The sequence below is a fragment of the Cibotium barometz genome, chromosome 24 (assembly GCF_041138505.1).
Source record: "Cibotium barometz isolate CiBa-2024 chromosome 24, ASM4113850v1, whole genome shotgun sequence".
NCBI lineage: Eukaryota > Viridiplantae > Streptophyta > Polypodiopsida > Cyatheales > Cibotiaceae > Cibotium > Cibotium barometz.
Genome location: NC_141069.1, coordinates 42206980 through 42234500, shown reverse-complemented (window position 1 = coordinate 42234500; position 27521 = coordinate 42206980). Strand labels below are relative to the sequence as shown.

The 27521-nt window shown below is 43.6% G+C and overlaps 2 protein-coding genes and 1 pseudogene across 2 annotated transcripts; 1 reads left to right on the top strand and 2 right to left on the bottom strand.

Annotated features, from left to right (window-relative positions):
* Nucleotides 1-14435: 14435 nt before the first annotated feature.
* Nucleotides 14436-15267, bottom strand: LOC147625319 (uncharacterized). The gene has a single exon (XM_086818980.1). The coding sequence runs from the start codon at nucleotides 15229-15231 to the stop codon at nucleotides 14695-14697; it is 537 nt and encodes a 178-aa protein (XP_086675106.1). The 5' UTR covers nucleotides 15232-15267; the 3' UTR covers nucleotides 14436-14694.
* A 611-nt stretch (nucleotides 15268-15878) lies between these two features.
* LOC147625318 (uncharacterized) lies at nucleotides 15879-19546 on the bottom strand. Its single transcript, XM_086817964.1, has 11 exons — nucleotides 19193-19546; nucleotides 19007-19112; nucleotides 18724-18937; nucleotides 18506-18639; nucleotides 17634-17839; nucleotides 17379-17568; nucleotides 17164-17285; nucleotides 16998-17070; nucleotides 16792-16918; nucleotides 16203-16405; nucleotides 15879-16081 (listed from the first exon to the last, which is right to left on the bottom strand). Exons 1-11 carry the CDS (start codon nucleotides 19413-19415, stop codon nucleotides 15898-15900), a joined length of 1782 nt encoding a protein of 593 aa, XP_086674090.1. The 5' UTR covers nucleotides 19416-19546; the 3' UTR covers nucleotides 15879-15897.
* Nucleotides 19547-24507: 4961 nt separating this feature from the next.
* On the top strand, nucleotides 24508-25697 carry LOC147625317 (uncharacterized; annotated as a pseudogene).
* The last annotated feature ends 1824 nt before the right edge of the window (nucleotides 25698-27521 follow it).

The window sequence follows — 27521 nt, the reverse complement described above, 5'->3', positions numbered from 1 at the left end:
GACAATGGAGAGGGTGAGCTTGGAGAGGGAGAGCTTGGATGTTGGAGAAGGAGAGCTTGAAGAGGGTGAGCTTGGAGAGAGAGAGCTTGGATGTTGGAGAAGGAGAGCTTGGAGAGGGAGAGCTTGAGCCTTGAGCCTTGGGTCTTGGAGAGGGAGAGCTTGGAGAGGAGATGGCTTGAGGAGAGCATGGAGGTCTCTTATATAGAAGAAGGGGAGCCATGTGGGAGAGCTTCAGCCTTGAGGAGGAGTTGCGCATCACCAAACGGCTAGGAGAGACAGCCGTTGAAGCCCCGCCCAACGGTCAAAAACTGCGCAACGGTCAGTTTGACCGTCCCCGTACGGACAGGGAACGCCGTTCCCGGAACGTTCCCGGGACGCGTTCCCGGCGTCCCCGTTGCGCTGTCTGGCTGCCGTCCCCGTCCCTCCGTCCCGCGGGCGTCCCGCCCCCGTCCCAGGCGTTCCCCGTCCCTAGGGTCCGTTCCCCCCGTCCCATGTCACTATGTCTCATACCAATGTTACATGCGGAAGCTCTGAGATGCTTCTTTTAGCCCTAAACACCATCTAGAACATGCTCATGCAAAAATGCATATAGAAGGAAGAGTAGAGAGAGAGAGCTGGAAATTCTGTATTTCATATGGTACAAAAGGTAAATAATCCCTTGCAGCCATGGGCTGCCTTCTAGAAAAGGTAGAACACCCTAGTCCTATGTCTAGACCCAACTCAACAAGGAGTTGAATGATCACAACAATGAGCCTTGGTGCCTTCTATAGGCTTGGGAGAGCACCCATGGACTGGCCGATTGCTGGTCGGCCAGGTCCAAGCCATTATATTTATTTAAGTTGCAGCCGACAGAACATCCAGGTCATTCAGCGCTGGCCGACAGCTCACCATGTCCTCAAACAGTAAACTCCTTTGCCAAATCAGCTACCTAAGCTCCATAGTCTTGTTCTGCTCTTGTCTTTATCTTGTTAGCATTTACATGTGTGTGCACATGACTCCCCCTCTCCTAAACTTGATGACGGGATTCCAATCTGCTTCTTGGATGACTATCATCATCCCATTCCATTCTCGAAGTCCCTCTGTCATTCTTCCTACTCTGGCAACCTTTCCACTAAATGCCTGGCCCGATCTCCAAATCCACTCTAACTCTGAAGAAGATCTATGCATCTGTTCCATCCAGTCCCCAATCCGTTCCTGCCCTGTCTCTGAACACCGTCTTGGTCTTCATTCTTGAGAAATGAGTCTGGCACTCACTCCATCCCTTGGACCCTTGGAATCGTTGCCTAAAAGCCTTTCCTGGCTCACAAGACTGCCATCCCCTTTGGGCTTTGTGGAACACCACCAACCAACCTCCTAGGAGTTCTTCCCGATCTTCTGTTCCCTGCCTTGGGCCTCTTACCTGTGCACTTTCTTGTACCTTGGATGTGTGCACATGACATCCCCCTCTCCTAAACTTGATGACGAGATTCCAATCTGCTTCTTGGATGGCTGTCATCATCCCATTCCATTCCCGAAGTCCCTCTATCATTCTTCCTACTCTGGCAACCTTTCCACTGAATGCCCGGCCCGATCTCCAAATCCACTCTAACTCTGAAGAAGATCTATGCATCTGTTCCATCCAATCCCCAATCCGTTCCTGCCCTATCTCTGAACACCGTCTTGGTCTTCATTCTTGAGAAATGAGTCTGGCACTCTCACTCCACCCCTTGGAGGATCATCCTCCCTTGGAACCATTGCCCAAAAGCCTTTCCTAGCTCATAGGACTGCCATCCCCTTTGGGCTTTGTGGAACACCACCAACCAACCTCCTGGGAGTTCTTCCCGGTCTTCTGTTCCCTGCCTTGGGTCTCTTACCTGTGCACTTTCCTATACCTTGGACTTGTGCACCTTCCTATACCTTGGACCTGTACACCTTCATATGGGACTGAATCAGTGTTTAGCCTTGTTGAGCGTGATGCTCTGATACCAATGTTACATGCGGAAGCTCTCAGATGCGTCTTTCAGCCCTAAACACCATCTAGAACATGCTGATGCAAAAACGCATACAAAAGGGAGAGTAGAGAGAGAGAGAGAGAGATAGCTGGAAATTCTGTATTTCATATGGTACAAAAAGGTAAATAATCCCTTGCAGCCATGGGCTGCCTTCTGGAAAAGGTAGAACACCCTAACCCTAGTCCTATGTCTAGACCCAGCTCAACAAGGAGTTGAATGATCACAACAATGAGCCTTGGTGCCTTTTATAGGCTTGGGAGAGCACCCATGGACTGGCCGACTGTTGTTTGGCCAGGTCCAAGACATAATATTTATTTAAGCTGCAAGCCGACAGAACATCCAGGTCATTCAACGCTGGCCCCGACAGCTCACCATGTCCTCAAACAGTAAACTCCTTGCTAAATCAGCTTTTATCTTGTTGCCTCCAGGATTAGCCCTGAGATTAGCATGTACATGTGTGTGCACATGACATATGGGTGGCACAAAACTGTGTGGATTAGCCCTGAGATTAGCATGTACATGTGTGTGCACATGACATATGGGTGGCACAAAACTGGTTCCCGTCCATGTGACACAAGATCATTGACCCTTTCACATGGGGCACTGGCCTGGCCACATGTAAACATGGTACAAATCTGGCCACTCTATGGAGTGAGCGTCCCATAGAAATGGCTCCAAAAATGGAGATGGACCAAATGGTGACAAGAAGCCTCTAGAGGAAAACGCAGGTGTCCCAAGTGTGAGCTAGATGCTGTCACCAATTGGCCGACCATTTTTTCCATCTCCAGATTTGTGTCTCGTTCACTTGAGGCCAGGCCGGTGTCTCATGTGAAGGGGCCAGTATTTTGCATAACATGGACGAGAGCAAGACTGGTGCCACCCGTGTGTTAGCAGGATGGTGTTGTATGGATGGGAGCCAGACTGGTGCCACCCGTGTATGACTTGGAATGTGTTCAATCCATGGGATTGTCACACCATGGAAGAGCCAATATATGTGCCGTGTTTTGCCTATGGGACTGTCACTCCATAGGGAGGCTTGTGGTTGGATCTGTGTCTTGCCTATGGGACTGTCACTCCATAGGAAGACCAGGATTTATGTTTTCTATCGTGCCATCATTGTGCCCGATAGAAATGTTTAGTACTTGTTCCATAAATGGGAGATATGTCCATGATACTGTTTGCACATGCATTCATGTTTACATGCCTACTAGAACTGTCTTCGCGTGACCTGCATGCATTCATGTTTGCATGCCTAGAACTCTCTTCGTGTGACTTGTATTCTTGTGTTTGCCTGTTTGACATGCCACTTACTGAGTGGGGACGCCTGCCAGTGAGTCGTGAAGTTTGCTCTGTCTTCTGACAAGTTTTGTTGCGTGTGAACAGGTGGTAAGTGTATTGCATTTGTTTATTTTATAGCATTCTTTTTAACCTTTGTTTTTATAAGGTTGCAGGTTCACACTCATTAATGAGTGGGCACCCTCCCCAATATCTCATAGTGCCCTTGGTAGGGTGGGCACCCACGTATGGGCCATGGTGGGGAGGGAACCCCTCACTTAATCATGTGTGTGGGGGTGGGTGCATGGCCACCTACCCACCCCCCCTTGGGACTTTGGAACTGGCCGCCTCCATGCGATTCAGGTGGGCCGGCCAATTGTTCGTCGTGTGCCCCTCCATGCAAATCAGGCGTGATACTCCTCTTGTATATAGGCGGCTGTGCATGACCACCTTTTGGGATTCGACGCTGGCCCACAGGCGACTCTGTTTGCTCTTGCGCACAGGTCTCCTCTGTCGCTTGCCCATAGGCGGCTGCGTGGCTGCGTACAGGTTCCCATCTCTCACCTTGCAGGCGACTGCACACACAGGACTTCTATCTAGCTTGCGCACAGGCGACTCCAGCTCCCCGTACTGTCGAGCAGCTATTGACAATTCATTCCCCCATCTCTCAAGCTGGCAGCAACAGCAGTAATAAAGACTTCTCTCTTTTCATACGTGGGTGCCTAGTACTACTGAAAGCCATATTCATTGTTTTACAAGGTGAGTGGATTGAGATTCAAGCAAAGGTCTTTGGTGTAAATCTTACAAGGGATACTCTTTGCTACTAACACCCGTTCGGTGTCGGGTAGTCCAAGCTTTTGGAGAACCACGGTCCATGGGTGCTGAGATCGGGAGAGCCAGGCGTTAGTACGGGAGCGCCTGTTTGTGCGTGGTCTTGGAAGACCAGTGGGGCGCTCTTTGCAGATTCAAGTGAAGGCACGCGACCGTAGAGACTAGACTTCTTCAAGTGGATCGCTCTCCTTCGGACGTCTACTTCAAGTCTCTTGTTTGGTAACTGTATTCATTTTAATTGTACATGGACATCATCTGGTTCATTGAACCCATGGAGCATTGTATCACTTAAATACTCCCAATAATATATCATATATTGAGGGGGGGTCGGCCCGTTCCGGCCCCAATGCTGGTGTCCATTGATCATCATTTCATTTCATTTCAATTTTCAGTTGTTATTGAGTTGTCCATTTTTTTTTTCGTACACCCGGGGCCGACTCTAGTGGGTGGAGCCGATTTCCCCTTCCAACAATTAGCCAATTATCATGGTCGGGCAAGGGCCACGTACCATCGGGCAAGAGCCACGAATTAGGCATCCCCCATGACCACCGCGATGAGTCGAGCGCTGGAACAGCGGAGGGGTCTCGTATGGATTCTCCTATCTCGAGTGATCGGAGGAGGAGTCACTCGAGTGTTCAAGGGGCAAGAGCCCGAGCAACCAAACACATCAAGCGAGCATAGGTGTCCCTTTTATAACATGAGAGAGCCTAGTGGGACTTGAACTCATAACCTAGAGGTTACAAGTCACAAGCTTGACCACTACACTAACTCAGTTGGGACTATTGAGTTGTCCATTTATATTGTGATATTTAAGTGTTGCTATTACGCGTGTGGGTGTCCAACGGAGTCTATTCCCACTTGACGGGATCGGTTTCATTGGTATCAGAGCACGGTTATTTCCCTCTTCTTAGTGGGGAAACGAACCTGTGTATTGGACACCCCACTTCTTAGCACACTTAACAGTGAACACAATGGACAGCCAAGGCAATCCTTTGGAAGTGCCTAATTCGAGGGGCCCATCAAGTGCCTCGTGTGGTTCTGATGCTTTGCAGGGAAGGCACAAGCCCCTTGAGAGGGTGAATGATAGTGATTCGAGGGCACAACCGTCTCGTGGAAAGACAGTTATGCAAGAAGAGGAGCCTAATGCAATGAGGGCTGAATTGGAGCATATGAGAAAGCTTTTGCAGGCACAAGAGCAAGAGCTGAAATTCTTGCATGAAGATCCCCGTGTACAAAGTGCCATTGAAGCCAGGAAAGTCGATGTAATGGTGGTTGGACATGACTTTTGAGTCCATGGCACGAGAAGTGGGCAAGAAGCCAAGGGAGTTGGTACTCTCCTACCTCCTCCGTAAAGGTGATATTAAAGAGGGGGAAGATGGAGAGCTGAAATTCAGAAATCCACCTCGCTTGAGGCATGGAGATCCTGCATCTCAAAGGTTGAGGTCATTTATGCAAAGGGAAGAGGTGACAGCCACCTCTCGTCATGCATCTTCTCCACAAGGCACAAAGGGTGACAGGTATATGTATGCTAATGCTCATGGAGGGCATGATGGTCACATGTATTCAAGGCATGTATCCCATGGAGGGGGTGACAGGTCTGCCACTAGAAGAGCTTTGCCTACTAAGTTGTCTCATGGAGAGACATTGCCTTATGCAGGAAGGTCACATGCATCTGATTCTCAGGTTCGTGGAGCACATGCCACTGTGCTTCATGAAACTTCCATGATGGCCCATGGAGCGCCCATGTAGATAGGACTGCCCCGTTGGATAAGGGGAAAAGAAAAAGAGAGGACCATGAGCCTCATGCCAGAAAGCTCAAGGAATTCAAAGCAGGTGACAAGTCCGTTAAGTTTGATGTTTTTCATGGAGAGCATGATGCTTCCAAGGTGTTAGCGTTTGTGGCACAGTTTGATATTGCTTTTAGTGAGATGAGGACTTCACTGAGAAGTCTAAAGTACGCCATGTTAGCATGTTCTTGAAGGGGACCGCCGCTCATTGGTGGATCATTGAAAAGACCACCAAAGATCCCATTTGCACTTGGAAAGAGTTTAAGGACAGATTTTATGCCCAGTTCTTGCCACCTAATGCGGAGCAAACTCTCACCCAAAAGTGGGATAGACTTGAGCAAAGAGATAATGAAAGTGTGCAGCTGTATGTTAATAAGTTTTGGAAAGTGTTCCTTGAGGTAACTCCTTTTATGCTAATCACTGAGGATGAAAGAAAGAGAAAGTTTCGCTCTGGATTGCAACCAGCTTATCGTTCGGGCATTGAATTGCACCCGAAACACACTTTGCAACAGCTTATAGCCTCTGCTCTTGCTACGGAGCAATTGGTGCTCAAAATTAAGCAAGATCAAGGGGGTTCTAAGGGCAAAGATAAGGCTGTCCCAAACCTGCAAAAAAGGTGGACAGCCACCTAAAAAGAGCTTCAGGGAAGTCCAGAAGGGAGGTAAAGCTGAAAATACCTCATCCGTGGATAGTGTGCTCAAGAAGAACAGGTTTGGCTTGACTCCTGAGCAAAGGGAGCAATATGCGAAAGAGGGGAAATGTTTTGCATGTGGAAGCAAAGAGCATATGTTTCGGCAATGCCCCAAACATAAGCAAGATGCAAGAGGACAAGTAGTCTAAGCCTAATGTGCATGCAGTTCCTGATATGCAGGGTAGTGTTGAGCATGCTGGCAAAGAGGGAGATTCCATCCCTATTGTATCACACATCCATATTAATAAAGCAATAAAGAAGAATTTGGTAGCAGATGCATTGTCCAGGAGGCCATATGTGGCTGCGATTTCAGTAGCCTCACATGGGGAATTGACTACTATGCGTGATTTGTATCATTTGGATGCTGATTTTTGTCATATTTGGGCTGATTTGATGGCTAGTCACACTCATGCCTCTTATGTGATCAAAGAGGGCTATCTCATGAATGAAAATTGCTTATGTGTGGTGAAGGATATGCGTCCAAAGGTTATGGAGGAATGTCACGCTCCACCTTATGCTGGTCATAGAGGTATCATGCCCACTACACGCATGATTGAGAGATATTTCTTTTGGCCAAGCATGCATAAAGACATTGAGGCATATGTACGTGTATGTATTACTTGCCAAAAAGTGAAATTTGACAGGCAAAAACCTCCAGGTTTGCTTCAGCCATTGCCTATTCCCTCGCAGCCATGGGAAAGCATTGCTATCGGCCTATCACCCGCAAAACGGATGGTCAAAGTGAGGCTGCAAATTCAGCCCTGTTGGATTTGTTGGAGTGTTATGTGGCAGATCAAAAGACTGCATGGGAGAAATATCTTCCACTTGTTGAATTTGCCTACAACAATACGATGCATGCCTCCACGGGAAAGGCCCCGTTTGAGTTATGGCAGAGTGGTTTTGCCACCCATCCTTCGTACAAAGGATGAGATTTTTGCAGATGATGAGTATGTTCGTGACTTGGATGTAGCCTTTGCTCAGGTACGGACAACCATTGCAAGGTCACAAGATAAGCATAAAAGGGCTACTGACAAGCATAGAAGGGACATGCAAGTCAAAGAAGGTGATTGGGTTTTGCTGAAATTTGAGAAAGCTAGGCTTCGGAAGAGGCTAAGACGAGAAGGATCATATCCTAAGCTTTCTCCTCGCTATTGTGGACCCTTCAAGGTGATTCAAAAGATCAATGAAGTGTCATACAGGCTTGCCTTACCTAGTGGAAGATTCACAATGCATTTCATGTGAGTCTTTTGCGGAAGTATGTCGGGCCAGATCGTGACGAGCCTGTCAACAAAAGATCCGCCAGAGATTGATGAGCTTAAGGAGATCCTCCAACCAGAACAGATTGTCTTTCACATGGAGCGAAAGCTACCTGCAGGAAAGCTTTCCAGGAGATACCTTGTAAAGCTCAAGAATTATTTGCCCATTGATGCAAAGTGGGTAAACGAGGATTATTTTGTTGATTACCCACAGTTGTCGCAGGCATATCTTGAGGCTTTTCAGTTGAGGACAACTCTTTAGAAGCCTGGGGAGATGTCACCAATTGGCCGACCATTTGGTCCATCTCCAGATTTGTGTCTCGTTCACTTGAGGCCAGGCCGGTGTCTCATGTGAAGGGGCCAGTATTTTGCATAACATGGACGGGAGCCAGACTCGTGCCACCCCTGTGTTAGCAGGATGGTGTTGTATGGACGGGAGCTAGACTAGTGCCACCCGTGTATGACTTGGAATGTGTTCTATCCATGGGAATGTCACGCCATGGAAGAGCCAGTATATGTGCCGTGTTTGTCACGTGCACACCATTCAGGTGTACAGTGACATGGCATCATTTTAGCATCATAAACATCATCAGGATTTATCAGGCATTTTAATGAATGTTTTCAGCATGTACCACATGGTATGGGTTGGATTCATCATTGTAGCATCATATTAACCATCTAGACAAGCATTTGGGGCTTGTGGAGGCAGCCGACAGCATGTATACATCAGCCGACCAGCGTTTGTACCCTTTTATGACATTTATGGTATTTTATGACAGTCGTGGGCTTTTTGCATCTGGCCGACTGCAGCCAAGCTGGCTGACTAGCACCTCTTCCCTCATATAAATAGAAGCACATCATCACATCTCAGAGACCCAGCATTCAGCAAAGTGTTCTCCAGCGTTTCTCCTCCAGGAAGCCTTGGGAGCAGCATATTCGGCCATGCATCAGCATTCAGTCCATCATAGCATCTGCGTTTTCAGCATCTACATCAGTAAACAGCAGATTCAGCCAATCGCATCTATCTCCTCAGCGTTTCCTTCCCAGGTAACAGGAGAACATCTGCATTTTCAGCATCACATCAGTCTTGCATCAGTCCCAAAGCCATCCCGTCAGCGTTTCCTTCCCAGGAGACAAAGGAAAGACAGTGGGATAGCAGTTCATTCAGCATATCAGTATATTCAAATTTCAGCATATAGGCAACATATTCAGCATCATAGATCTATTCAAATCTCATTGTAACCGCATTCATCATCTAATATAGCTGCATTGCATTGACACATATTTGTCTATCTCTTAAACATCATTAAGTGCAGTTTAGTTAGACTAATGTAACACGCGGAAGCTCTGGGGAGTCTTCTTTCAGCCCTAAACACTCTTGGAAACCTTCTGATGCAAAAATGCACCATCTGATGCAAAAACGCAGGTAGAGAGAGAGTAGAGAGAGAGAGTGAGAAGTGCTGGAATTTCAGTATATACTATGGTACAAAAAGGTACATATCTTTGCAGCCCTTGGCTGCCCTCTTGAAAAGGTGATAACACACCCAAAACTTGCCCTAGACTAGGATCCTAATGACTCTCACCCCTAGTGGGTGGAATGATTACAAGAAGGAGCAAGGAGCCCTTTTTATATGGGACTTTTGACACTTTATGCTGGCCGACTGCTGGTCGGCCAGTTCCATGTCCAAATAATCCCTTTTAGCCCTGCCCGACTGCTACTGCCCCTTGTCTTTGATGCACATGCTGCACACCCCTCTGCTGACGTAAGCCGACAGCTCCTCTGGCAGCCAGCCTCCACTGTCCTGCAGCCGACAGCCATCTGATCATGCTTTGCTCCATGTCCACCTCAGATGAGTCACCTGAAGCTCCTACCTTCTGGTTCTACTGGTTCATAATCTTTATCTGCTTGCCCCTTCTGGATTTAGCCCTAGAAATGTCCATGGCATTGCTGATGCACATGACATCCCCCTCTGCTAAACTTGATGACGGGAATCCAACCTGCTCTTGGATGACTGTCATCATCCCAATCCTGTCCTGAAGTCCCTCTGTCATCATCCATCCCTGGCAAACCTTTTTCTCTGAAAATCCGATCTGTTCTCCAAACCACTCTGTCTCTGATGAAGATCTATGCATCTGGTCTTCCTCTAGTCCACAATCCATTCCTGCCCTGACTCTGAACACCGTCTTGGTCTTCGTTCCTGGAACTGAGTCTGGCACTCTCACATCACCCTTGGAGGATCAACCTCCCTTGGGATCGTTCCCTTAGAACCCATCTGGCTCACGGAACTGCCATCCCCATCTGGCACTGTGGAACACCACCAACAAACCTCCTGGGAGTTCTTCCCGATCTGTGTTCTTGCCTTGGGCTTCGAATCCGTGTACTTTCCTGTACCTTGGACCTGTACACCATCATATGGGACTGAATCAGTGTTTAGCTTGGCTGGGCCTGATGCTCTGATACCAATGTAACACGCGGAAGCTCTGGGGAGTCTTCTTTCAGCCCTAAACACTCTTGGAAACCTTCTGATGCAAAAACGCACCATCTGATGCAAAAACGCAGGTAGAGAGAGAGAGAGTAGAGAGAGAGAGTGAGAAGTGCTGGAATTTCAGTATATACTATGGTACAAAAAGGTACATATCTTTGCAGCCCTTGGCTGCCCTCTTGAAAAGGTGATAACACACCCAAAACTTGCCCTAGACTAGGATCCTAATGACTCTCACCCCTAGTGGGTGGAATGATTACAACAAGGAGCAAGGAGCCCTTTTTATATGGGACTTTTGACACTTTATGCTGGCCGACTGCTGGTCGGCCAGTTCCATGTCCAAATAATCCCTTTTAGCCCTGCCCGACTGCTGCTGCCCCTTGTCTTTGATGCGCATGCTGCACACCCCTCTGCTGACGTAAGCCGACAGCTCCTCTGGCAGCCAGCCTCCACTGTCCTGCAGCCGACAGCCATCTGATCATGCTTTGCTCCATGTCCACCTCAGATGAGTCACCTGAAGCTCCTACCTTCTGGTTCTACTGGTTCATAATCTTTATCTGCTTGCCCCTTCTGGATTTAGCCCTAGAAATGTCCATGGCATTGCTGATGCACATGACAACTAAGGTTGAGATTACTACGGTCGAAGCCCTCACATGTCACAGTGTTTTGCCTATGGGACTGTCACTCCATAGGGAGGCTCGTGCCTGGATCTGTGTCTTACCTATGGGACTGCCACTCCATAGGAAGACCGGGATTTATGTTTTCTGTCGTGCCATCATTGTGCCCGACAGAAATGTTTAGTACTTGTTCCATGAACGGGAGATATGTCCATGATACTGTTTGCACATGCATTCATGTTTGCATGCCTGAAACTGTCTTCGCGTGACTTGTATTCTTGTGTTTGCCTGTTTGACGTGCCATTTACTGAGCGGGGACGCCTGCCAGTGAGTCGTGAAGTTTGCTCTGTCTTCTGACGACTTCTGTTGCGTGTGTACAGGTGGTAAGTGTATTGCATTTGTTTATTTTATAGCATTCTTTTTTAACCTTTGTTTTTATAAGGTTGCAGGTTCACACTCATTAATGAGTGGGCACCCTCCCCAATATCTCATAGTGCCCTTGGTAGGGTGGGCACCCATGTATGGGCCATGGTGGGGAGGGAACCCCTCACTTAATCATGTGTGTGGGGGTGGGTGCATGGCCACCTACCCACCCCCCCTTGGGACTTTGGAACTCGCCGCCTCCATGCGATTCAGGTGGGCCGGCTAGCTGTTCGTCGTGTGCCCCTTCATGCAAATCAGGCGTGATACTCCTCTTGTATATAGGCAACTGTGTATGACCACCTTCTGGGATTCGACGCTTGCCCACATGCGACTCTGCTTGCTCTTGCGCACAGGTCTCCTCTATCGCTTGCCCACAGGCGGCTGCGTACAGGTTCCCATCTCTCACCTTGCAGGCGGCTGCACACACAGGACTTCTATCTAGCTTGCGCACAGGCGACTCCAGCTCCCCGTATTGTCGGGCAGCTGTTGACAATTCATTCCCCCATCTCTCAAGTTGGGGGCAACAACAGTAATAAAGACTTCTCTCTTTTCATACGTGGGTGCCTAGTACTACTGAAAGCCATATTCATTGTTTTACAAGGTGAGTGGATTGAGATTCAAGCAAAGGTCTTTGGTGTAAATCTTACAAGGGATACTCTTTGCTACTAACACCCGTTTGGTGCCAGGTAGTCCAAGCTTTTGGAGAACCACGGTCCATGGGTGCTGAGATCGGGAGAGCCAGGCATTGGTACGGGAGCGCCTGTTTGTGCGTGGTCTTGGAAGACCAGTAGGGCGCTCTCTGTGGATTCCAGTGAAGGCACGGGACCGTAGAGACTAGACTTCTTCAAGTGGATCGTTCTCCTTCGAACGTCTACTTCAAGTCTCTTGTTTGGTAACTGTATTCATTTCAATTGTACATGGACATCATCTGGTTCATTGAACCCATGGAGCATTGTATCACTTAAATACTCCCAATAATATATCATATATTGAGGGGGGGATCGGCCTGTTCCGGCCCCAGTGCTGGTGTCCATTGATCATCATTTCATTTCATTTCAGTTTTCAGTTGAGAGTCTATTCCCACTTGACGGGATTGGTTTCAGATGCCAATGTCAATACCTCTTTCCTTTTAGTTTATGCTTCATCGCAAGGTCTGTTAGCCTAGGGGCTTTACATTGGTATCAGAGCTTGGCCATAATGTGCAAACACTCTGAAAGGAGAAGAGAAAATCCATCACATGGTCGTCTGGGTTCTAATTTGTGGGCTGCTTTTTGTCTTCCAAGACCAAGTGGCATGGGACACTTAGGGCGCAAGACGGAGCAAAGTCAGAGGTGAGAGGAAAAGAGCAAAGTCAGAGGTGAGAGGAAAAGATGTTATGGTTATCTATGGAAAAGGCAGGAGCTTTTTGTTATGTTTGTGTGCGTTTGCTCATTCTCTAACAGTCCTTGTATGCGTCTGCTTGAGGGTGACACCTTGGGCCTTGGTCCCTAACCTGCACATGCGGTTTTTGGATTGTTTGCTGTGCTGTACAGAGAACTAGTTGAGTTCTACACAGGGCGGAATCCTATGCGCTTTTTGATGTGCATGGGAGTTTCTGCATTTTTGTGTACCTGCAAATAGCAGTACCTCAGCCTGGAAGGTGTCTGTTGGGAGAAGGGTGCATGGAAGAGAGAGATGAGAAGCCTTGGACTGTAGCGTGCTGGGCATGCTGCTCGATTGCTGTCAGCACTCTGTGATGAGGGGATATCTGTGTGACTGGCCGTACAATGGCAGGCCCACACGTGTGTAAGGCGGGCAGCAGGACTGATGCATGCAGGGAGGTGTCTGTTGGGAGAAGGGCGCATGGAAGAGAGATGAGAAGCCTTAGACTATAGTGTGCCGGGCATGCTCCTCGATTTCTGTCAGCACTGCCTATGCACATAAATGAAGCGGGGATATCTGTGCGACTGGCCATACAGAAACAGGTCCACACGTGTGTACGGCGGGCAGCAAGACTGATGCATGGCTGAGAGCATACTCTTAGGTGTCAACACCCCATACTTGTGGATAGGATAAGTCTGGCACGTGTCATCAGTTCACAGTGTGTGAGAGATTTCTATGGGTCCAAAGATAAGGCTTCAAGCCTACAAAAGCTTGTACTTGGTGAAGGTTCAACACATCAATCAGAATCATTTCTGAGTCTTGCATATTTCTCTCACTGGCTCTCTCTCTCGCAGCCAACTCTCCTGGTAGCATGCAATACAGCAGACACCTCTTAGCCCTCTTAAATGGTGCCTATCCAGCCTCTAATCTTGCCTCTAAATCTCTTTGCATGATGCACATTTTTAGGAGACGATTGACTTGTGTGACAATGTGGATTACTTGAAGAAGGACAAATTGTGTAAAAAATGGTTCTAGTTTAAGACCAATCTCTTGGAATGCTTTACCTTTGTTTGGGGGAATTTTCATCCCTTTTGTCAAAGGTCTAGTGTTTGTAAGTTTTAAATGAATTTGGCTTGAGGCCGCCTTTCCAAATGCCATCAAATTTTTCTTGTAGCTTGTAAGCCAGTGGCAACACATAGCTAAGGAAACTGAAATACATGCGAAGATTTCTAGAAGGGTTTTTCATGGTTGAGTTTTAAGCTGGCTTGGCTAGTGTACTCAAAATTTTGTCTCTTGTATTGAATTTTGTTGAGTCTCTGGCCTACTCAAGAGCTCTATCAAGATGACAAAACTAGCTTATGATCTTGGAAGATTTTCACCCTCTCTTTATGAAGAAAGCATTTAGGACGTGAGTCGTTGCTTATACAGCTTTTAATCTTTCGTAGATGCGAGTCGTTGCTTTTACAGCTTTTAATCTTTCGTAGATGTGAGTCGTTGCTTTTACAGCTTTTAATCTTTCGCCACGTATTGGCAAAGAATAAGCTCATATCATAAGAATATTCCACACCAAATGACATGACTTAGAGTAGATATGACTATTTACAAAGGTTGAAATCTTTCACTTGAGAGAATTTTCACTCAACATGAGATCTTGAAGGTGCAAGCTTTGATGGAGCAACAAACAAAATAGGAGCCAGAAAGGGGCACTACTGCCGAGGATAAAAAATGAAAACATATCTCTGTCTTTCCATTAAGCTTTGCTGTTTATGCAAATTTTGCAAACAAAAATGCCATCAAGGCAGACCTTGGCAAACAAAAATGTTTGAAGTTTTGTACCCTTGACATGGTGGAATGAGAATGTTTGATGTGCATACATTAAAACATGTCCCAAATTCTCCATGTATACTTCGACTGGATTGGGGTAAACATACAGCCATATACATGCTTCGAAACCCTAGGGAAGGATTGTTTGCAGAACCTAAAACTGGAGCCGAATTTGCAAAGAACAAGAGCCGCAGGGCAAAAGCAATGACCTGGGAAGATGATGATGGTGCACTGTGTGATTATTTTGCTGCGATGTAGACGAACCCTGCCCTTCAACATGCTCCGATGCTGCCTCTCCATGGAGCCCTAATGCGTCCAGCTCTTGCAACGACACGGCAAAGACATCGCCGCACCTGCAGGGGTACAAATAGGCGGCTTCGTCTCCTTCGGAATCTCTGCTCATCTCTTCCAGCAGCACTTCTTCTGCGACAGCGGCAGCAGAAAGGAGGCGAGAGGAAGCGAGGTGCCGGTCGTAGGACGAGCGAGATCGGGGGTCTCTGAGAACATCCCAGGCCTCCTGCAGCCTGAGGAAGCACGCAGAGGAGATGGGAGCATCATCGGCAAGGGCCACATGGAGCTTGTCCGGGTGCAGAGCGAGAAGAGACGAGAGATAGCTAGCTCTGATCTGCGGGTAGGAAGCATCCTCGGAAACCCCTAACACATCGTAGTGGGTTGTAGCTGTAGTTCCCATACCCTCCTTCGCAACGGGGATTTTAAATTTGCGAGCTTTTAATTTGAAGCTTTTTTGAGCCAAGAGAATTTTATTGAGCTTTTACGAGATATGTTGTTACTTTGTACAATGAATATGACCATATATAAGTATATACAAAAAATATAGGCCCTTTTTGTGCAATTGATCCGTGTTTAAGTATATACAATATATATATGCAAAATAACTTTCAAAATATATGCAACATAGATTTTAAACTCGACAAAATCATCATGATCCTTGTATGCAGTGAATCCATATATATATATATATATATATATATATATATATATATATAATGCTACTTCCAAAATATATACAACATAGATTCTAAACTCAATAAAATCATCATGTTCTTTGTGTACAGTGAATCCATATATAAGTATATACAATACATATATACAACACAACTTTCAAAATATATACAATACATATATGCATAGATTCTAAACTTAACAAAACACATATAAGCGTCAAAGTTTAAAATTCATCAAAATTCAAAAACACATTGCATTACTTATTGTTTGTAAGCCGCATATGTAAAATAAGTACGTAATATCATAAAGGTTCAAAAACACATTGTTCTAATGTAAGCCAAATCCAAATACATAACATTGTCATCCAATAATTAGATTGAAATGAGAACCATCACTCTTCAAATGTAGTGGGTGCACATGCTATCCTTGTGAGGCACTCATTATACACAAAAAAGTCACCCTCCATGCACAAACAATGACGAGCGCCATTGGCACATGCCTTCCCAAGACCTCCACAACCTGCAAATATATCGAGCACGTGATCTTTCTCCGAAGTAAATGTTTCAAGCAACCATCTGTCAAGACCAAAAGCATAATTTACCAATTCATAAATAAAATAGATATTACCAACAATCATACTATCAAGATTTTTTTATTTTGTGTGTGTGTGTATGTATTTATACATATGTATATTACCTAAAGAAGGTTAGGGAACGTTGTGCACCCCCTCTGATAGGCACCCCTTCCACCGCAAAGATCTCCTCAACATGACATGACTCTGTCAAGTAGCTCTTTATTGCAGGAAATAATGTAGGAGCTACTGCCTCTCTAGCTGCTCTATTATACAATGGAATCCCAACATTATTGCGATAAAAGAGACCCATAGTAAGATCCACCACCTACAAAGATAGAACAATGGTATTTTCATATTTCACAAACTTTTAAATGGACTTTATACAAACAATATAGCGATGTAGTCTTACCTCCTCTAGTGTATCCGGTTGTAAGTATCCTCCGTCGCACATGAAAGTCCATGTACGATGAAGATGTAGATCCACGCGACTTGCATACTTAACCAATTTACTCAAGTGCCGAGCAAGACAAAGCGTAACAAAAAATCCTTGATCCGCCAAGAACTCGCTAGCAATATCCATAGCACCCTTAACGATGGTCGAAGAGAACTTGTTCCAATCGGGAATGGTACATTCTCCTATTTACTTTGATTATATTAACATATACTATAGCGAGAGTACATGCCAAATTTAAAAAGCTAGACAATGCACACCTCTCGAGCTAGTAGGAAAGCCGTGTACAACAATAGATGTAGGAAGATGAGGCGTGCTACATGGCGAGATGAATCGCCCTTGTAAGTATAGCAATGAGGAGACTCAATGCCTAGAAACTCTTTAATACTGAAAATAACATGCATATTAGACAATATGTTTAGAAAATAACATACATATTAGACCAAGTTTAGGGAGAGATGAGTACCTCTCTTTAGCGTACCCATCAACGCACGCAATGTCTACTAACAACGCGTCCACATTTGTAACACATTGAGGTCCTATATAGGTTTATAATTATAATTAATATCATAAAAACTAATTAGAAAAGTGTATGTTTTATTTCTAATGTACATATGAGCATAAAGGATAACCTGTAATACGAGAGAGAGGTCGACGCTCTTGATATTCTGAAATCAAAGAGGATGCTTGTCTTGGAAGATCTTGATGTGCAGTTCTAGTTGTATCTTCCATTGAGCGTATTGGTTGCATGTCCTAAAGAATACAATAGACAACAACAAAATTGGGTGTGCAACTACAAAGTAAACTCTCATAAATTTATCAATATTAATTAGTGATATTACTTATTGTGGGTGTATCACCTTCTTGTGTCATCTTCTTTTTCTTTTTTCCCTTTTGTTTTCTTGTTTTCTCCTTACCTTGCGTTTGTTGTTTGGATACACCAATTTGCTGCTCTTCGAAGACATTGACATTTGAATCCACAATCTCCTCTATAGGATTTGGGCCACCATGTTGTGAAAGACACGTAGACTTAAAAGCTGCAAAAATAGATTTCATAAGACAATGTATAGAATGAGCAAGGTCGAGATAGTTTGATACTTGCCTTGGTGCAATTGTATCTCTTGTTTTGGAATCACATCCAATGGATATTCTATCCACCAAGGACACATCTCACGCTCCCATTCCGTGAGACCTCTTGTTCTAATTGAGGGAGAGAACATGGAATTTTCATCATCCAAACTCTTCCATTCTTCCGTAACCTCAGGATATTCATGAAGAGTATTTTGAGATTGACAGCAGCGCAACCATCTAATAAGAAAAAATTATATTTTAAATATATATCATATACTATGTGCAAAAAAATCACATCATATATGTAAACACACCTATAAACAAGCCTCTTTGTTGTGGCTAGCAATTCTGGCATCTTATCTGCATCATTGACACTTTTTATATCACCTAAGATAGCTACAAAGGCTTGCAGTACATGAAGTCTTCTTTGATTCTTGAAATATGCTTCAAAAGTACTAGGCAATGCTGGTCCCTCAACCTCCATCTTTTTAATTAGAAGCCAAGCTTCAGAGTTGAGCTGAGTCCAATAAGCTTCTTTGCGCATGTAAGCCCTAAAGCTTTTGTAGTCAAAAGAATGTGAAGCATCTGCATCCCTGTTCTTTGATAGACTCATCACATGCAAGATTTCCCTCCTCCTAATAGGATAGCATATTCACATTACTATTATTAATATGAAAAAGGTCAAGATTTTTCATTATGTTGACTTCATAATGTAAATAAAACTGTAAGCACAAAAAGAAAGTCTACCTCTCTGTAGAGATCTTCGCAGAACAAAGCTTCGTAGAACAAAGCGAGTGTAATTTATCCCTCGTAATGTTTACCATGGATTTATCATTCCATTTTAAAGAGAAGATAATATTGAAAAAGTCTTCACCATGAGCTGGATTTGCAATGGTCAAATACTTGTATCCTTTGTCTCGTAGCCACTCTTCCACCTCTTTAGTGGCTGCATGCATTTTCGTTTGAAGTTGCTGACCTTCAAATCCATGAGCTCGTAGACGACTCTCCTCTTTAACAAGATTTCTATTAAATTCATCCTACAGAAGCAAATCATACCTAATTTAAAAAAGTAGAGCGCTCTTTCATTTCTTTAGCCGTACAATTGATTTTGTCTTACATACCTTCCATACAAGCTGTGAAATCAAGATACATGGACTATCATACCATGGCCGAACCCCACCATGATGGTGAGTCTCATACAAAGTCTCGGAGATTGCCCATTGTCTTTGCTCAGGAGAGAGCCGTTGGAATATACTCTCTTTGTTTGCGATCCCAAATTTTTGAAACATGAATATTTCATGTCCCAAATTTGGTTCCACATGAGCCCGAGTGATTCTGAACATTAGTAAAAAGTTAGAAAGTAATTACTCTAAACTAATAAGACATTATTAGTAAGAAACTCACGTATTTGTGGTGTCAAGTGCAAGCATGAGCTCTGCCTCCTTCTTTACATCCACCTCAATGAAAATGCAACGTACACAAACATGGTGAAAAGCACTATCTTGAAATCCTACAAGCTAAAATAATACATAAGAACTAAACACAATAAATTTGAAAGTAAATAACTCGTAACTTATGACAAATACTCACTCTCTTTTACTCGTTTTGTCCAAGTTTTGAGTCTGTGATTGCCGTCCCAAACAAGAAAGCGATGTCGACGAAGATGACTCCATTCTTCGTTGCATTCTTGATCAAAAGCTTGACTTTTTTGTTGCCAGATAGGGTCCCAAGATGCTTGAACCTCTGTTGTGACGGGGAGGAGTGTCCCATGCGTATCACGGACGGAAACCAAGAAACTCCAAATATTTTCCATATATGCATTGTCGTCAAAAAGTGGAACTAGCCAAGATGCGTCCTCTGAAGCAATTCGCACAGACTCATTTGGAAGGAGACGACATAATGGCACCAAGGGAGGCTCCGTAGTCCTTTTCACATGGAACTTTGACTAGACCTCACTCATAAGACCAAGGGGCACCTTCTCACCCAAACCATGTTTTCTTCTCTTCTCCTCTTTCTCGGTCAAGTCGGTTGAAGGCTGACTAGATGGTGTGGTTGTTGCATCACCAACGTCTACATGGATTTGATGCTCATTAGAGTCACCTTCTAATGCATCAATCTCCTCTTCCACATCATTTGAATCACCTTCTATTGCTTCATCCTCCACAAAGATACATTGACGTGTTCTCTTTTTTTTCATAGGAGAGCGTGTCACCACACGAGAAGATGCCTCGTGTTCAATATCAATAATTCCTTTGATGGGTCCTGATCTTAGCCGCATAATAGACGATGGGCTTTTGGGAGGTTTTCCCTTTGCTCGTTTTGGTGCCATCTAAATATCAGATCATTTAATTAATTATGTATATATAATATAAATACAATGGTATATGTATATGCTATATGAACATTCAACTTTAGTGTGTGTATAAATATATATAGGGTGTGTGCGTAAACCAATGCATGACAAGGTGCACGGCAATAGAAGAGCTATATAAGCTAGCTTATGTATGTGTCTCAAAATATTGGCATGTACAACATGCCTTATAAACAAGGCATGCATGCAAGTAATGGTGCATGTAAAGTTTGCATACAATGTACACATCATTATGGCCATATATATTTAATTTTTAATTATGAAAGACGACCATCATTACCTGAAATATAGTGCTTTCAAGAGGCCACTGAAAGTAAATTTGTCTACTGGTACATCACATATATATTGGTGGCATCTACACCAAGCCTGCACTGACCACCTGCAAAGAAAATTTCACATCAAATTTTGTCTATACATATATGCTTTATGTAAACATATGCATTTATACATGTATATGCTTTATGTAAACTTATGACAAATACTCACAACTGCATAACATTGGTGTCTCATGGCCATACATCTACAGCCATGGAACCGTCAGCGACTCCAGTGAGAAAAATGAACAGAATCACTCAACAAATATCTTCAAGTAACATTGTAGGGCAGCTTCCATCCTAAGCCTTAAAACAAGAACTAGGAGAGGTCCATACTGTGTTAGCCAAAGAAATCATGTTTTTTCCCCCTTGCAAAGGGCCCTAGCCCTCTCACTCCTCATGTGCAAGGGCCCTAGCCCTCTCACTCCTCATGTGCAAGAAGCAGAAAAAAGAAAATCGGAGAGCTCTCCCTCTCTCTCTCTCCATGGATCCAGAAACAAGAATGCAAGCTGACTATGTCCATGTTGTGTGTATCCTGCAATGATTGCACCCCACAACACCACATTCTTTTCTTGCACATCATTGAACACTTTGTGTGCTTACACTTTGTCAACGAGAGAGCTACCCACAACCACATCCATATGCCACATGCTTTCAGCATCCCCAAATATGTGGCATCATTCGGTTGAACTGCTTCCTGCTGCAATCTAGACTCATGTAGATGTAAGGCCTCATGGCCTTACGTCTACAGCCATGTAAGGCCTCATGGCTGTAGATGTAAGGCCTCATCTACAGCCATGAGGCCTTACATCTACAGCCATGTAAGGCCTCATGACATGGCTGTAGATGTAAGGCCATGAGGCCTTACATCTACAACCATGTAAGGCCTCATGACATGGCTGTAGATGTAAGGCCATGAGGCCTTACATCTACAACCATGTAAGGCCTCATGGCCTTACATGGTTGTAGATGCAAGGCCATGAGGCCTCTTGGCCTTACATCTACAGCAAGTGTGGCCCCACATTCCCACAAGACACTAAGAAAACCCCGATCATAGCAATAGTCCACCACCGCTTTCGGTGTCAAGAAATCAAACTCCACAATTTCTACTCCTTTTTTTTCTAATCTGTGTTGAAAATCCCTTCGTGCACCCCTTTGTGTCATGACTATGGTAGGTGTGTTAGACACATCCCAAAGGTTAGCATCCTCAGGTAAATGTAGGCATCGTGACATGACTATCCGCACTGGTAAGTGGCCACCATCTCTCCTTGTTGTCACGACGAACTGTGTTTCCTCCTTGTCACGACGAACTGTGTTTCCTCCAACTATAATAGCATCACTTCTTCCACGCTGTAGATGTAAGGCCAAGAGGCCTTGCATCTACAGCCATGTGTAAGCTGTAGATGTAAGGCCAAGGCCCTGCATCTACAGCCATGCAACCGTCCGCGCGCACGGACGGTTCCATGGCTGTAGATGTAAGGTCTCATGGCCTTACATCTACAGCCATGGCTGTAGAGCCCTCAGAAGACCAACACAGCCAATCGAAACCTGAAAAATCGAATCGAGTACAGCCAATCGAAGACCAACTTGAAAAATGGAATCGTGTGCAGCCCTCAGAAGACGCGAGAGGTGCAGATCTGAAACTCTTAGACAAGAAGAAGGAAGAAATTTGTTACTCTTTGACACATTTGAAGGTTTGAGGATCATTAATGTGAACTACTTCACCTTAAGAAAGTGAAGATGTCCTTTTTCCACATGAAAAATGCAAAGGATTCAATTGCTATTGAAAAAACTTACTTGGTTGCAAGTTGTGCAAGGGAGGGCTCACGAAAAAACCAAAGGCGGTGATTATATTATTGTATGTTCATTAGAGGATGTGTGTTCAAGTACCTACATTTTAGATTGTGCCTCTAGATTGAATTTGTCTTATGATGTATGTATAACAATTTTTTGACCCCTTTGGCATGCACCAACTCATTTTATCAAAAACCATGGAAGTTGGCATCATGACTTTGTGGTAATCCTCTAACAACATCCATCGAGAAAATCATCATGACTTTGTGGTACAATGCTTTGCAGGAGTGAGGAGCTGAACAGCATCTCTGCCACAATAGACACACAACACTGCACTTGTAACAATTTGACTACAAAACATCATTAAAATAGGTAATTTTCCCCAGCCTGTCCCTCACGGGGGAGGGACAGGCTGGGGAAAACATCATTAAAATAGGTAATTTTCCCCAGCCTGTCCCTCACGGGGGAGGGGGATCCCTCATGCCTGTCAGTGGGCTGAATGGTGAGTGGCACACACAAAACTTTGCAAGATTTGCTCCCATCTTTGCCAATCGGTGGTTTGATTCCAATGGCAATAAAATTCATACCTATAATCCCATCATCAGAAAGAGAAAGAGAGAGAAAGACATGTACCTGCTTGCAGGGGAGCCAGAGAGAGAGAGCGAGAGAGGAGGAACTTTGAGGAACGCGAGCCAGAGAGAAAGAGAGGAGGAACGCGTGAGCCAGCGAGAAAGAGAGACGAGGAACGCGTGGGCGTCATTGTTGTGAGGGACCTGCCCACTAGTACATCAAGTCATTGATGTACTAGAGTGGGCACGTCATTGATGTACTAGAGTGGGCAGGTGTATTTTAATATATTGAAATATATATAAGGACAGATGTGGATTTTTTCGCATTTAATATATTGAAATATATTGAAATATATATAAGGACAAATGTGGATTTTTTCGCATTTAATGCCCTCTTGTTCTATGATAACTAAGGACTGTAAGTTGTTGATGGTATAATAATTATAAAATATTCTCCATATCTTCTTGATTGTCTTAAACAATATTTTTATCCGAATAAAAATAATTTTAAACTCAACCCGAATCCGGACTCTCTGTTCTATGGCCACTTCAGCCTGCGCCTCCATCTGCTGGAGATTAGGTACTGCCAAAACTTTCACGACAAATTCCTCTTAGAGATGGTAAACTTCTACTTAGCGCTTATTTCTTGCAAGGTTTGCTCCCACCACATTGTAAATTTCTGGGAGTTCAGGCTAAAGTCCAAGAGAGCTCAGAGGCATCCTTTTTTACCTATTCCTTCACAATGGGATGTTGAGGGAAATGAACACTACTTTATAGATGGTTCTCTGTCTTTGGAGTATGAACTAGTTCTCAATGAGTCTTCTATTTACATATCAGACAGTGAAACAACTATTGGAATAGGTGTGATACCAGATAACCAATCTGGGAAAACAGATGGCAAAACAAATAAAGAGCACATTATTTGCCTTGAAACTAGTAGTGATGACCAAAGAAAAGATAAAAAAATGTTGTCTACTGTAGCTGCTCTGATAGACAAATCTTGCTCTGTCCGTCTTAAAAAGCTTCTACTTTCTTCATCGGGGCCTTTGCAGGTTGTAGAGATGCCACGACATTACAATGGGAACGTGGCTTTTGAGTTTCCTCCCACCTTTGGTAGGATTAAGAAAATGGATGGGATGGAATAGAAGTTTGATGGCCATTTCTGGACGCGACCAGTGCAGACACGCATGGCTATTGAATGCACTGTCCGTCTGAGTTATTGTCTGGGATCCCTTCAATGTCATCACATAAATTTTCCTCATTACTTGAGTACAGGGAAATATAATGACTCTTCATTTCATGGACATCTTGATAAGGTTGTATCAAAGGGGTATCCTGCATCCGAGGACAAGACACACATCTACTGTCATTATTGTCAAAAGGTGGTTACATGCATGTCTACTTGTGATGCAATGATCTACTATATTCTGCCTACTGATTTGGACATGACTAGACTAGTTGTTCATGTTGGGGAACACAAACATTCTGTTCAACCAGGCACATCAAGATCTACTATAGAAAAGATTAGGATGCTTGTCAGAAATGCGTTAAAAGTTGAGAAAGAAGTTCAAATGCTTGTTGCTTGTCAAATGCTGACAGATTCTTTGATTCAAGGTAACACTATAGTAGATGGAGATATGGAGTTGAATAATTTCCTGGAAGAGATGATGCCATTGGTTCAGAACAAAGGGTAATCCTAACTCTCTTACCTTTGAGTCATAATACACAATCTTTCATATTCTAATTATCCTACTTGTTTCTTGCAGGTTCACAAATATCATAATAAGTGAAAAAAATAAACAACTCCCAATTGTTGGTGAAGGATACGATAATATACTGCAGCTACAACGCAAGTGCATGTTTCCATTCTTCCATGGTAGCAGGTTCCCTGGTCAGGGTGATACAGAAGACAAATGTTACCTATTTAAAATGTCCTCCAAGGGACCAGCTTCAGGAGTTGACTTAGTCAATAGAATGAGAAGAACTGGTCACGGTGATCTTCGTGACGCGTGGGTTCATTTTGACTACACACATAGAATTGAAGGATGGGCAACCATGTCATGTTCAGTTTATGATCCAAGGTGAGCTCTTCATATACATAATAAATGAGACATAATTTGATATACGTAAATACTTTGGTACGTACTAACCATTAATCTATTGCATGGCATGCGTATAGTGTAAGAGCTTTACAAGTTATAGCAATATGTGAAACAAAGGAGGAGGACACTGAATCCCAAATATTATTCTGGGAGAGCTTGAACAAGGTTATGGAGCTCTCTGGTCATGATCGAGCAGACTTTTCAGGATTTATGGGTGGCAGATGAGGCCGGTGCAAATTGGATGGCCATTCGAGCATGCTATAATGGAGGGCCAGATAATATTTTGGTTGGTCGAGAGCGTTCATTCCTTTTCCGTTGGGAGCAAAGTTTGCAGAAACACACAAGAAACTTGGTTCCAAAAGAAAAGCAGAAAGTACAAGAGATGTGTGAAGTGTGGAGAAATAGCAAATCTTATGAAATGGCATCCAAACAAGCCAGTACAATTAGACAATGGTGGTCTACAGGCAATGTCCTGACAGAAAACATGAGGAGACTTGAACTGTGGTTCAAATGGTGGGAACAGAGAATTGTGCATTGGGGGAGTCTCCATCTATCTGTGAGTCTTATACCATCTACATATTCTACAAGTACTCGTAAGGATGTTTTGTTATATATTGAGTTTATTATATCATTACGCAGGATGATGCATCTCCTTGGGAGAGTGCACAAATTCCAAACACAAATCTTTCTGAAAGTATCCATGCAAGTTGGTTAGCAAGAGAGGGTGGTAAGAAAAAGATATCACTATATGATGCATGTGTAACAGACATTTTAAATTCCTATTTGCAGTGCACAAAGCGACATGGCTACTTGATTGGACGATTTATTGGGAATGGACCAAATATGGAGACTCTTCTTTCTAGGATCAAAACAGGACATGCACCAAGTCCTGTCCACATAGCAAGAATGATCCAAGGAGGTGTTTGCAGGGACCCCAATGTATGAGGAACCAATCATACATGGAGACAGGGAAACAGTTCAGCGCAAAAAGAGATCAAATACAGTAAACACCTCTCACCGTCCTGGATTTGTGATGGAGTCAAAACGGAGAAAACCACGTGGTCGTCCAAGAAAGCTCCAGTTTGAGAACCAACAAGACATGCACCATGACGATATCTTTGAAGATCTAGATATTGATATGGATGTGCAAGAAATAGGAGCTTCACTATATCAACAATCAGCTTCTGTTATTTTTGAGGAGAACATGGAGAGGGGACAATGGGCACTTAGAAGAATGCCAACTCATTGCATGCGACGATGTTTTGGCATGATTGGGAAGAAAAGATGTCTAAACATGATACAAAGCCATACACCTGGATTGGTTGCTCCTTGCTTTTGGTCTCAAAGAAAGTTCAAAGACCACTATCTCCCAATGGATGTGGTTTTGTAGCCATGATGCAAGACACACTCAAAAGGTTAACAAACAGGTGATAGAGATACCAGTGCACCCTTCGACATGGCTTGTGGATTTTGGAACAAAGATTACAGAAGATGAATTGGTTAGCCTCAACAAAGCAGGTTTCATGGTAAAGACTGGTTTTGGAGAAAGTTCAGGTAGAAAAAGTGATTCTTGCAATAGAAGAAAGAAATGGAGACATGGAATCTCCAAGGCAGCGCAAAAGAGAATAGATATTGCTGAAACTATGGATGCAACTCTTTTACAAGAGACAATCATTTCCCCAAAACAGCATGTGATGTTTCGTGTGTTTACTGAAAGTTGTTACGACGTTCATATCAAGGCAGAGCCATATTGTTCTTGTCCAGATTTTCAGGGAAGAGAAGCCATGAAGAAACCGTTCTTAGCCTGTAAGCATATGTACTTTGTTTACATCCAAGTCTTGGGGATGCAACCAAAACAACACTTGATCATGCATCAAGCAATCCTAGGAGTCACAGATTTGGCTTTTATTTTGGCATAGCATCGTAAAATACATCCATGTACATGATCCAAATGTCTCGTGGACTTTTATAACTGTTTTTGGTTTTGTTACAACTCCTGACTTTTATATCTCAGAAAGCTGTGTGTTGTCACAATACTCTATTTTTTATATTTTGTGGTATTGATAATCTTATATTGATATTTTTAATGGAGTCAATTTCTTTTTTTGGTATAATTTATGTACTTCTTTACATTTGTGCTATGTCTATAGTAAAAAGGTGAAAAATATTATCTTATAGATATATTGTCTTAAATATATTTATTTACATAAATTTAAATATATTAAACTTTTTTTACCTGCCAATTTAAACAAATTCATTCATGGGAGGCAAGGTATGTTGGGGACCTTGTTTAGATTGACATCAAATAATTTCTCGACTTTATTACATTATAAAGACATGATTCTTTGTACCCATTTGTGTATTATAATTGAGATGGAGTTTGTCCAACCAAGCACACTTATAGCACTTAGCATAAACTAGAAAATGGCTAAAAACACGAAAAGGTGGTCGGGTTTTTTTACCTTTTTTAGGTAGTTAGGTAAACGAGAAAAGAGCCGGATTTTTAAAAAAATTAAATCATAATTTAACCAAGAGAGAGGGAAAGATAGAGAGCGTCGTAATAGGAGTGTCAATGACACTACTTTTTGTACCACCTTTTCATGCTTTAACCCAAATAGATTTGTGAAATGACTCATAAAAGCTCTAAAATTACAATGTATGTTGAGAAAAGCTTCAAACCAAAAGCTTGCAAAAAAATCAAACTCGCAACTCGTAAGCTGGAGGATAATCTCTTTCATCTCTTTCTTCTTCGATTACTTCTAGCGTTAT

Bases quoted from the DNA above. Each gene is read 5' to 3' on its own strand.
- LOC147625319 (XM_086818980.1), bottom strand. From the start codon at position 15,231: ATGGGAACTACAGCTACAACCCACTACGATGTGTTAGGGGTTTCCGAG.
- LOC147625318 (XM_086817964.1), bottom strand. From the start codon at position 19,415: ATGGAAAATATTTGGAGTTTCTTGGTTTCCGTCCGTGATACGCATGGG. The intron at 17,286-17,378 runs AATAAGTAATAT...TTGTATTCTTTA, and splicing joins CAAGAAGGTGATACACCCAC to GGACATGCAACCAATACGCT. The intron at 16,082-16,202 runs GTAATATACATA...TGGTCTTGACAG, and splicing joins CGTTCCCTAACCTTCTTTAG to ATGGTTGCTTGAAACATTTA.